General features: G+C 41.2%; 1 protein-coding gene across 40 annotated transcripts in view; it reads right to left on the minus strand.

Moving 5' to 3' along the window:
• LOC101468296 (ankyrin-3) overlaps positions 1-12671 on the minus strand; it is a 119191-nt gene that overhangs the window by 34174 nt on the left and 72346 nt on the right. For 22 of the 40 annotated variants that reach the window (XM_076891573.1, XM_076891591.1, XM_076891588.1 and 19 more), the window contains 10 exons: positions 11959-12057; positions 10101-10298; positions 9753-9851; positions 9008-9106; positions 8792-8890; positions 8585-8680; positions 6928-7000; positions 6734-6790; positions 2939-3062; positions 1639-1650 (listed from right to left, as the gene is read on the minus strand). In XM_076891573.1, coding sequence (XP_076747688.1) covers positions 1639-1650; positions 2939-3062; positions 6734-6790; positions 6928-7000; positions 8585-8680; positions 8792-8890; positions 9008-9106; positions 9753-9851; positions 10101-10298; positions 11959-12057 — 956 coding nt within the window. The other 18 variants (XM_076891581.1, XM_076891569.1, XM_076891576.1 and 15 more) reach the window with 7 other exon arrangements.

Consider the following 12671-nt stretch of genomic DNA (forward strand, 5'->3'; position numbering starts at 1 on the left):
TCTGCTTTATGGCTGTGTGTGGTGATGTGTGCCTATTTTTGCTGCCTCTTCAGCTCAGTGCAGTGCTGCAGATTCATTTCGGGCTTCTTTCTTGTGCTCCTTTTACAGCGATTTGATCATTGCAGAAGATGTGAAATATTCATTTGATGTGCGGTGACTAAACGCTTACCTAAAACATATATTTTTGTGTGTGTGCGAAGAAGCACTTAAATATCATACGTGAAAGGTGCGTTGTTGTTGTTGTTGTTGTTTGTGTAGGATACGCAGCTTCAGCTGTGAACAAAGCTGAAAACTCTGCCTTCGTTTCTCAGAGGGTATACTGTATGTGTGTATTGATGCGCCGTGCGTGAGTGCAAAAGGGGGAGAGTGGGTGAGTGAGGGGGAGAAAATGCAGAGCTCAGCGTGTTTGAGTGGGCACGCTATTCAGCACAGAGAGAAGCCCTTTATTCAGCAGAGCCTGCCTACCCCGGCATCGAAGTTACCAAGCAACTCTGTGCGGGCTGAATGGACTCGCTGGCAAGGCAGCGCCGCGCTATCCCCCCCCCACTCTGTTCTCACCCCGAACATGTTTGTTTTTTACAGCTTCCTCCTCTTTCTCATTCTCCCCCCAAAAACATCAGCGCTTCTTCTTTTCCTTCTGTGTTTTCATTCTTGCTCATTCCCTTTTATGTCCTCCCTGTAGTCAGCTTTTCACTTCTGCGTGTCATCCTTCTCCATAATGATCTCCTTCTCTCTCTGCTTTCTCATTTCCTGAGTCACGATGCTTTAACAATACTGTGAAGTTTATCAGTTCATCCACTCAACTAAAGACTTTTTCAACTTTGCCTCTATCCCACTGCTTTCCTCTAATCAATCAGACCCTGCTCTAACACCTCCTTTCCTCTTTCCACTCCATTCATTTTTATGGGTGGTCACTCATAAAATCTACTTCAAATTTTCAATCTAGCATGTCAAACTATGAACCAGTTAAGCACTGAGTCGAAGGGATTTTTGTGGACTCAGAGAGGCAACTGTAGGCAACTGAGTCATAGTATATCCACGTGAGTGCTGCTGTGTTCGAATGCAAAGTTTCCATCTCTGCAAACCAGAATTGAACAGCAGGAATCATGCCGAATACTTGTGGGACACCTCCAATTATGTCAACAAATTATTAATCCAATGATGTGTCCGATCCCTGGAAGTTACACTCAGAGACACTCCAAAAAAACATAAGGTGCCACATAAGAAGAAGCCACATCAAAACATTAGTAGATTACTCCACACAACTCAAAACTGAAAGATCCGCAAAACAGCTGCTTATATTTTCTTATGTCCAGCAAAACTGTCTCTTTTGCACACCTACATCAAAACAATAGACACAGATTTCACTAAGAGGTATGATTTAAAAAGTGGAGGGATGATGATGATGATCTAAAAATACAACACGTAACAGCAAATGGGTCAAATACGCTACCACGAACAGAGAAACACCAACACTGGATGACACCAATGTCCAATGAATGACTGGTGGTTTGAGTTAGAGTCTTATGAGTGTTGGATTGGGGTTAAAAAGTAGTTCACAGGGTCACAGGGAAGAGACACCATTCACAGATCTTTTACCTACTACTACTGGTACCACAACTACTACTCTTTTCTTACCTGATTCTAGGGCTAGAATGAGAGACAGGATGCAAGAAAACAAGAAAAAAAGAACAAAATAGCAGAGTGAAAAGCAAAGCATTTTGAAGACGTTCAAGCGTGATGTGACATTGATGCTGTGCTTTTGGTGGCACACTACGACAAGGTTGAGCGAATTTTTCCCGTTTTACATGAGAAGGTGTTTGCGTGTATCCAGCCCACTCAAAAAGCAGACCATGCAATGTCAATGTCATAAATGAAAAGGTAAGGGAAAGAAAAGAACTTGCTCAGCATCACACATTCACTGATCAATACATTATTTTATACATTTCCGCACTCCTGCAAAAACAGTCAGCTTAACAAAGTGTATGTGCAATGTATGTATATGTATATGCAGATTTTAGTATATGTGTCTGTAGTTTGCAGAGGAAGAAAGTTCTATGGAAACTATGGAAGGACTTGATCATTTGTAAGGAGAAGTCAGTGTAATAATAATGTAATAAAACTCTGAAATAGAAAGGTGAGCACAGCTTTTAAGCTTGCATGTGCTCCTCGCTGTATCATTGTACAAAATAGTTCTTTCAAACTAACATTTTGCATAATTCAACGTATTATCTCTCTGTCAAAACTTTTTCCAGGATCAGCCCATCAAAACAAAGTCGTTCACGTGGAATCCCTCCAGTGTTTCCCTTGTTTGCCTTGCCCTGCTGATGTTAGCAGCTTCCTGTCACAGTCAGTGTGACGTTGTTTTTATCAATCCAGCCATCACAGTGCCATCTGCCATCTGTCAGTGCGGTTACAATACACACTGTGGGGCTGCACAACACACCACCGGAGTGTTTTCATTGGCGCCTGCCATTTTTCCACGACATCCTTTGTCCACTATGTGAAAGTGTAGCTACACCGACACGCAGCTGTTCGCCCAGAGCATCAAAGGTATCAAAGCTTGCTAGCTCTTTGTACATTTTTTTTTGCCCGAGTTTCAAACAGGGTCACGCAAAACGCTGAATCATTTAGTCAGGTTGAATCATTAGATGGCAACTTCCCAGCTGCGCTTTCTGGTGACTTCCATTATGCTGTGTTATTGTGTGTGAGCCTATATGTGTTTATGTTGCATATGTATGCATGTGTGTGTGCTCGGTGGAGGGGGCTGTGCATTAAACTATTCAAGAGCAACAAGAACAATATATGTCATATCAACTATGGCATTATAAATCTGTGGATTTAGGGTGACCACTGCAAATATCGCAAAGATGATGTCACACTGTGAAGTACATCATTAGTTTTAATGTGCATATATATAAAAATGGCAGGTGCCTACCTGGCTGAGCGGGCTCCTATGCTGAAACCCATGTACCCCTCATGAGGGAGAGAGTCATCCCCCAACTCTTTGAGGTCCTGAGGCCGCAGGTATTTGTCTGTATCCCCAGTCATTGCATCCTCACCTAGTGAAGGGACGAAATCAGAAAACCCTCCTGTTAACTTCAAAAGCTAATCAGGGCAAGCGAGACGATGCGGCACCCAGCAAAGAAAAACAAGCCGACACCAGCCTCTTTTTTATTTGATTAGACTACTTAGAGAGGGCCTTGGCTAATTATCAGCATCCCTCTGCCGTTAAATCAACCCAGACTATCTCACTGCAACTTTTCTTTCTTTCAGTCTATTCTTTTCATTTGTGGCACACCAACAACATGAAGCTGGAACACTCAGCAGCGCCTATGCTGGACTTTAGAGGTGAGACTAATATTAAAAGAGAAAGAGGCAGCAGCAAAGACACTTTGCGGTATATCTAGAGCTCTCCTGTAAAATCAAACGCAGCTCGTTTCAGAAGAGTCAAAGCAGAAGGTTTTATAGCTACCAAAGCCTCAGCACAATAAGCAAAGAATAAGGAGAAAGTGCATAACCGCACCGCACCTCGATCGGCGGACCGGTGAACGATGACACGCCGGTCAATGAAGCCGCCGGGGCGGCTACAGTGTTTCCCCTTCTCCCTCATGTCCGGCTCTGTCCTGCCTGCAACACTCTGCTCCTTCACCGCAGCCCCTCCCCCTACCTTCAATACTGCCGCACTCCGATCACACACCACCACCAGTGTCAAGCAAGAGGACAAGGGATGGCAGCGTTTCCGGTGTCAGATTTCAAAATAAAACCAGTGGTGGAAGGGTTATAAATGAAATTATCTTTAGTCAAAACTAAAGACAAAGAAAAAAATTAAACTGTTTACTCCCTATGTTTACACTTCATAAATTACAATTATAATGTTCATCAGCTACTCTTACAAAGAATACTGTGAACATGTTCTCTCAGGTGAAGCAAGGAAATTGATAAAAGATGCAAGATTTTCGAAGACATATCGCAATATTTTAATTATACTAAAGAAATATTTTAACTAATAAATAATCTCTGTGTATTTAGTATAATTTTGAAATCTTGTGCACCTTAATTTTAAAACACTGGGACAGAGAAATATCGATTATAATATCGCTTCCTGTCTGTTTCCAAATCTCAATAAAAATGAAAGCGAAATATGCATATCTTATGATGTGGATGTAGCATATGAAGTGTTATTGAACGCATAACGATATCTTTTATTGTTGTGGCAGAGCGGATAATCCGACTTCCTGCGTTTCACAGATATTTCTGTCTGACTTCACAGACCTGGAAAGGGATCGACTGCTCGCTGTTAAGAATAAAGTGTGGCAGTCCCATTCAAGCTCAGTTTTCCACCACTTACACCCCGACACACACACACAAACACCCTCCTGTTCTAGCCTATATTTTAAAGCATATTCTGAATCCCCCCGCCCAAAACACAAACCAAAAAAAAAACAAAGCCTGCCTTTTCCGTCCCTCTAAGAAGAAGAAAAAACAAAAACTGTTCACAAATATAAAAAGGATGTTGATTATAATTCACACAATAAAAACTACGTAAAATCAGTAAAAACGGAAAAAATAATAACCACATGTTATAGTGACAATTTCACATTGGCGCTCAGTAACTCTCACTTTCTGTCTCTCGATCAATTCTCTGTGGCTTAGTAATTGCACCGGCTATTGAAACTTCTTTTAAACCCCCCGAGCGACTTACCTTTGTCCACCGCAGCCATATCGATTACAGCTCTGTTCGTGTTTCGGCGGTAATTTCTGTTTCTCTAAAACGCCACAAAACGCCCACGGTGTAAAAACTGCAGAAAGTTTAAGACTATCAAGAAGTCCATTCAATGCTTCTGGTGCTGGTGGAAAAAGCTGCCCTCTCGTCACCTCAAACACTTAACTCCACTCCAACCAACTTGCGTGTTTCTTGCCCGTGCGCACATCCCTGCTGCTTTCGTTGCGAAAATAATGTAGATTAGAACCTCTCCAAGTTTTGCGTCTCCTTGTTGCACAAAAAGGACACGAGGAAACATAAAACAGCCTAAGTCTAAGCCACCTGACATCGGTGGCCACACCGGGGTTAAATCTCTTGCAGGCGGCTCAAAAAAAAGCTCATCTCATTGGATTTAAAGCGAGAGAGAGACAGTGCGTCTCTGGCTCAGCAGCATCCACAACAAACTCCAGTTGAAGAGTGTCAACAGGGGCCGCGGTGGAAGTGTTTACCGCTCTGTGGAGAGCACAGTCAGCTGACAGGTCGTTTGAGCAAATGCCTGGGAACGTCAGCATTTGAAACTTTCACTGAGGTTTTATTCTTCCTCTGTGATGGAAATCCTAGAGGGAGTTTGGCTGTGTGTCAAAGTGGGAGTGGGGCTACAATAATGACGAAATAACCACATAATTTTGCAATTTTTAATCTTTTGAGCAACATTTCTCTGTCTAGCTCTTCTGTCTCTGTGTTGCACACAGTGACTACAACTTGCATAAGAGTAAGAGAATGCAAGCAAAGCAGCAACGGTTAACTGCAGTAATGAAACGATTGCAGGCCAATGCCATAGGAATTATAGAAATCTATACTATGACGCTAACAGAGAAAATCAAAGATTTAAGTTATTCTCTATAGATTAGTGGCTGTAGTCATGTATAGAAGTCATAAGGCAGGTCACAATAACACACAAGAAAACACACACACACAACAGCAACCACGGGGAGCTGTTAGAGTCACTCCAGCCTGCAGCTTAATAGGATTGGCTTCCCTCATGTAGGATTAAAACAAGTTGAAGAAAGTCTCCATTTACTCCTGCTACTTCTTTAACACAAACCCACATAGAGCAAAACAACAGCATCCTATAGAAAATGAAGGAGTGCAGACCTGAATACAACTGCTGTCTGAAGCCAGTCTGGTGGTGCTATTGGGCAAAGTGATTATCAAGGCCACAGAAGTACAACGCTGATGAAATACATGCATGGTATAAACCGTTTATGTGGGGGACATTAAGTCATGGGCACTATATTTCCTATGTGAGGATCTTCAGAACAAACTCATCTCCTAAAACCTGATATGCGTGTATACTTGTTGATTCTAGCTGTATCGCCTCACACAGAAACTCCACACCCCTTGACCAACATCCCCCGAGCAACAGCCTGTGAACGAGCTCATCAATTTTGCAAGAATCTTGGCTGTGTAGTTCCAAAACAAAGGACAGAGGACTGAGTGGACGGTCCTCTGTACCATAAACTTGGCAGAACATTGGCCTGCAGTCCTGAAGCAGCTACTCTGCTGCAAACTATGAAATTTTACATACATTGAAAAATGATTTGACACGATGTATGCCGGCCTCTTCATATTCCAACTCTGCATTTTGATGTGTGTCACATTGATTTTGCTTTCATTTTTTCACAGCTACACAATTTTGTGTCAAATAAAATGGCTACAGCTGGACTTTATTGTTTGTCTGCATGATTAAAGACTAAGGAAAGATAATAAATACAATAAAACAGTATATATGCACAACCCATGGAGCCTTAACAACATAATAACTAAAGAATAACCACAGCATTTAGTTTGAGTGGACAGTGTGTATTCTGGTCAGTGAGTAAGTTCCTTTGAAAACGTTCCCATTACCATGAACAGCAAAGCAGAACAGCAGTACAGCAAAGGCGACACTGTTAGTTCTAGGCAAGGCAGCTCCGTTGTATTAAAGGAAAAGAAGCAAAAAATAGAAGAGAGGATTCAAACCGATACCTTCGTCAACATCTGACAAAGACTCCTCACTGAGAGTTTCTGGCACATTGGCCTGGACTGTGTTTTGGATACACATACAGTGAAACATGCACGTTAATGAGAATGACATCACATAGCACACAGTATATGGGAATTATGCACTTTCATTGATTTTAGGCCTCAGTGATAAAATTTAAAAACATTTTTTTACATACCTTCATCATCTGACATATCGAGGAATTCATTCATGGTCTCAGGGACATTGATTTTATGCTTTTCGGATGCACTCTGGAAATTCAAAAAAAATACATATATTATATATTCCTCACCTGTTTTTTAAGCAGTTACAAATGGATTTTCTTAAATTATGATATGTCACATAATCACTTGAAATCACTGCCTTTCACATTGCTACATATTAAAAGAAAGTACTGATAGTGACATTGTTGTTGATATTTTGAAAGTCAGTTTATGCGTGACAGCAAAGGGAACATAAGAAAAGATGATCTTGATTATTACCCACTCTTTAAATATTTTATCAGCTGAAGCTCTGATAAATGTAGTCAGCTGGTGTCAACTTCAGGATATAAGTTGCAAATAAAGTGAAAGCTTCACATATATTTCCTTATTTGGGCCTTAGACTGGGCTCCAGGAAGTAGCCATACTGTATTTCTGAAGGCCATCTTGACCCAGATAAGCGATCAGCAAATGTTCCAAAGGCTGCAGATGTAGGCTTAAGAGCAACATAAAACAACAGCAGAGGTCTGTGTACGGTGAATAATAGATCAGGCACACTGAGGTGTGAGGAGATGACCTTGATCTTTTATTCACACTCCTGTGGTTTGAAGCATTTATGACGAATACACTTTCCTGCTGATTGTGCTGGATCCTCAATGACCCCTTTTCCTGGCTCTTCACTCACTGTCCCCCTCACACGCTTGTCACTTCTTCATCACTTCTTCATCACTGCCTGTCTTTCTGTACCTCACTCATCTGATCATTAGGGTCAGCTGTTAGTATTGCTGTTAGTAACGTTGGCTATACGAGGGGAATCCTTAAGCTCCAATCTGAGCCGTCCCTTTCTCTTAAGCAGGACAACTTCACACATGTGACACAGCGTGACAGACTGACTTGCAAGCTCATTTGCAGTATTCACACCTTAACTCCACTTACAGTGTGCTGCTGGCTGTCCACGGCCACGGTTTATTTTTGGCAATGAGCTAGCTGCTCGGTAAGAAAACACTAGTAGTTTCACAGACAAATAAAAAACCTTATTTCTAATGTTCGCTTTTAAGCAAAAAACAACCTTCCTAATCCAACAAACAACCAAAGTGATACTATTTCTAATGCACTGTACAACTTTTAGTTCCGATATTCTTGTTTTTCCTGATGTCAGAGCCCAAAAAGCATTGGAATCAACTCTGAAATCTTACATATCAGAAAATCCTTTAATGCACCAACAATTAAAACCAGAAACTGCATGAAAATGTAAAGTATCACAGAGTGACAAAGCTGATTTCCACATAGTTAATACCCTAATAAAAATAAATGGCTGCTAAGAAAATAAAACATAGAAGTTTACCCTTCAGTGTCTGGAAAATGAGATTTGCTCATGTTAATTTGCTAAAATGTGATAGCTGTCAGTTTATTATTTAAACTAATGAAGCTGAATCATCAATAAAAATCACACAGTCTCACACACCCAAAAAAAGAAAACATATATTAAAACCTTTCAATAAGAAGCACAGAATCTTTGCCCAGCTGTCAAGTTACACAAAATATCCATCAGTTGATGTATGAAGTAATTATATGTCTTAAGATTGTATGTCTTAAAGCATGTGAGATGGCATTGACAAGAAGTCAGTGTCTTACCATAGTGGCCAAGTTTTCATCAGTCACAGGCCTCAGAGTGTCAACAACAGAGATGTAACCAAGACGGCGGGCAATGGATAGGGCAGTGTTCCCATTCTTACCAGTGACAAAAACACACAGAGGAAGTTACACACAGAAAGGAAAAAAGCATTCAGTATTTCCTCAAACTTAAGCTCTGCTGTCTAGCCCGTGTGTTTGCGTACTAACCACAGTGAGTTCGTTGGCCGAGGCCCCGTTCTGAAGCAGCAGGTTGATGATGTGGGTGTGGCCCTGCTGAGCAGCTTGGTGTAGAGGAGTGTACCCGTTCTAAGCACAGCCAGACAAACACAATCAGTTTGTCCAGGAAAGATGCAAATACACTGCAGGATTGCAGGAAGGTCTTCAGCGATACAAGACTGTATGTGTGTGATTCTGTGTGTCTACCTTGGTTTTGCCATTGACTCTGGCATGGTTGTGCAGCAGGAAGTTTGCCATCTTTGCATTTCCATAGTGGCAAGCTACATGCAGCGGAGTGTAACCCATCTGGAATGACAAATGATGGCAGAAGAGGCACAGACAATTCAATTAAAACAGGACGGAAAATTACTCACAAGTGCCTACTGCAGACTATAATTTGTTACATCACAGCTTACTAGAGAGCTGGCCTGAATTTTGGAAAGTTTATATTTTAAGTGTAAAATTTACCAGGCAAATATATAAATCCTCTCACATAATGGGATTTCTCTAAATCCTAAATTAAAACTGCATTGTATTTCATCTGCTCTATGAATTATGTATTTGTGTATCATGGAGATCAGTGGGTGAATAACCTCTTTGCTGTAAACAACTGTCCTGTCAGCACAAACACACCACAAATAACCTTGTGTTAGCCCAACCTTTAGCTACTGCAGCTCTTAGTGAACGTGATTATGTGCATGAATGTGTTTGCTGCATCCATAACAACATGATCACCTTCTACTCAGGTAACAATCCTTTATTTATGCAGCAACTGAGATGTCGGCAGACAAGTGAGTGTATGAGCGTGTTAAGCTAAAGAGGAAAATCAGGATAAGCACATAAAGCAAATTAACTGATGGAAGTTAAAAAAGTATAAATATGCAGCAAACCTGCCTACTCAAGTATTTACAGTTTTCCCATGTGTGCAAGAAGTCATCTGAGAAAGCTGTACCTTTGTTTGTGGGTTGACATCAGCCCCATGATTGAGAAGGACTTCAGCAACATTGACCTTGTCCTCCTGAGCTGCTAAGTGGAGTGGTGTTAGTCCGCTCTGTATATGAAAAAAGGAGAAAAACATGCAAATCCACAATTACATTTATTAGGGTGGGTGTGCAGAAGAAGAATGAAAAGTAGGGTGTTTTTCAGAAAACTTGTTTGAGAAGTCTAATGTGTTATGGCAAAAATCATGACAAGTGTTTGTCTACTGGGTAAGAAGGATTGTGGGCCATATACATGTGTAAGCTTAATTACATTTGTAGTAGTTCCTGTATAAATACTAGAGCTATGTGACAGATTCTACCTTGTTGCACACGTTGACATTAGCGTTCTTGGTCAGCAGCAGTGACACCAGATCCACGTTGCCCTCCTGTGCTGCAAGGTGAATTGGGCTGATGCCTTGCCGCGTCACTGCATTGGTGTCTGCACCGTACTCCAGCAGTGTGGTCCCAATTTCCATTTGGTTCTTCTTGGCAGCGATATGAAGCGGCATGTAGCCGTTCTAAGGTCCGCAAGAGAGGCGTAGAGGTTAGGAGGCTGGACCGAGCTCTTCTATGGTTGTAAAACTTAAACTATGGGCAGGGCTGAAGGGTGTGTCTAAAAGTAATTTTCATTTTATCTACAAAACTAAAGATCTATTACATGATAGATGCAGCTGAAAATCAGGATACAGCTTTGATTAAAAATGTTGTAACTTTGCATCAGGACGTATAATCCAGTTTGTCATGAAAACAAACTTACAGCACAAGGGTCTTTCAACTTATTGACAGTCATGAGGCTAGTGTGGCCAGCCTAACGTATCACAGGTAAAACTGATGGGAAAACCTCAGACAGAAGGTTGACCTCAGCTGTTACACACATTCACAACAGTGAAAGTGCTAGAGACAAAGTGTACAAACAGGAGTGCAACTTAAACGTGAACAGTCACCACCCTGGCTTCCTCCTTTTTGCTACTGTGGAGGAGAGGACCTGAGAGAAAACATTACAAAGTAGCAGGAGGGCTACATTCAAACCTCTGGGTAGCCTTGAGGTCTGCAAGGGAGAAGGTAATTCTAGCTCAAATGAGAGTGAGTAAAAGGATAAGGTGAGTCTGGAAGAGGGAAGAGCCTCTATTTACAGAGCCTAACTTGGCTTCCTTCTTTGATTTAATTTACTACACTGTGTAAAGCAAGACTTATACTTCAAGTCAAAATCCATTTTTTTCTATCTCCATCACTAAGTAGAAAAACATCACACACGGAGCACAGATTATGGTACTGCAGGGAACTATTGCAGCAATAACTGCAATAGTAACCCTACTCGTGTATCTGTGTTAGCGCCTCTATACAACTCCTCTTGTACACACTGATTGATTTGTTTCCAAAAGCACTTAAATTAGATCAAGCACACTAACTTTAGAACCCAGCCAAATGAAAAACAATTTGAGAAAGAAAGAGAGAAAGGAAGAAGGCAGGACAGAATGAGTGTGGGAAGGCGACAAGAAAGGCAAAGGAATAAATTTAGACAGACGCAGATTAAGGGAGAGAAAGAGAGCTAGGATGGACCAAAGTGGCTTTGCAAGCTTTGGTCTCCCTTTGTGGCATGTCACTTGACAGTCCAGGCAAAACAGGCATTTCCTGCCACATTTTTGGTTGGTTCTGGCTTTTTGCTCACACTCGTTCTGCGGTTTCGACAGACTCTTAAAGCCTGGCAGGAGACAAACCATGACTTGACCACTTATGTTTGTCTGTCTAACTTAACAGCTTTTTTTTTTAGGTTTTATTGGGAATACATCATTTTCTCAACTCTTGAACAGACAAAAAAAAAAAAGGAAATTTTAGTTGTTTGGCACTATTACTGACTCTGGAGTAATTACATTTCTTCTTTTTAGGAGAAACACAGTATATTGCTTGCAATATGTAGCAAACCAGCAACTCAAATCTGCTGACAGCATGACCTCATTTCAGGCTGGTCAGGTGGTTTGTAAGACTTGACTGAGCACAAAATAAAACTCACACTTTCACTGATAAATGATGAAACGGATGGAGGAAATGGGCGAGCATTAGATCCACATTCACACGGATGAATATTACACATAAATCATTATTAATGGGATGTTACGTAAGTGATAAGCCAGGTGAGTTCCTCTTAACACGTGTATTGATATGTGTCTGTGTGGATACCTTGGCGGCAGCGTGTGGGGAAGCTCCCTGATCCAGCAGCAGCAGTGCCACTCTCTGATTATCGTAGTGAGCAGCTACATGCAGAGGAGTTAGCCCACTCTAAAACACCCACACACACACACACACACACACGTACAAATGCAGAGACACATCCACACACACACACAGGAACACATACACACAGGCATGCAACACAACACGGGATTAGAAGATCACCGACCACACCCAAGCACAGACACGCTGACAAGTAAAATGAAAGAGCCAAATTAAAACTGTGTTAAGAAATTTTTAGAGATGGGCATCGAACCGATGAAAGATACAAAGTATAGGAGACGGTTAGAGCTCTAACTTCATGCGCTAAAGGTAGATGGCATTATTAGGAAACTGAGTGAGAGAATTTTCCTGCTGGCCTGCTGATAGATTTCAATGTATCTTCAAAATGTTGACTTTGCAGCACTTATCTACAACGGCTACAGTATTTTGATTTGGAATTCAATAGCCATGTCAAAACATGCTAAAGTCATCTCAAGTGTGCAAAAGCACCAAAACTGAAGATACACACTTTTCACTGGCCAGCAAAGATGTGACTAAAGCATTATTTTTATAGCAGCAGAAGAAGGATTAGTATTAGTTTACCAACAGCAGAAGCAGCAAGGTCTAGTTATTATTTTAAAATGTGATCAGAAAACTGAATCTAATAATTTTTTTTAACC

This window comes from Maylandia zebra, linkage group LG13, assembly GCF_041146795.1.
Source record: "Maylandia zebra isolate NMK-2024a linkage group LG13, Mzebra_GT3a, whole genome shotgun sequence".
Taxonomy (NCBI): Eukaryota; Metazoa; Chordata; class Actinopteri; order Cichliformes; family Cichlidae; genus Maylandia; species Maylandia zebra.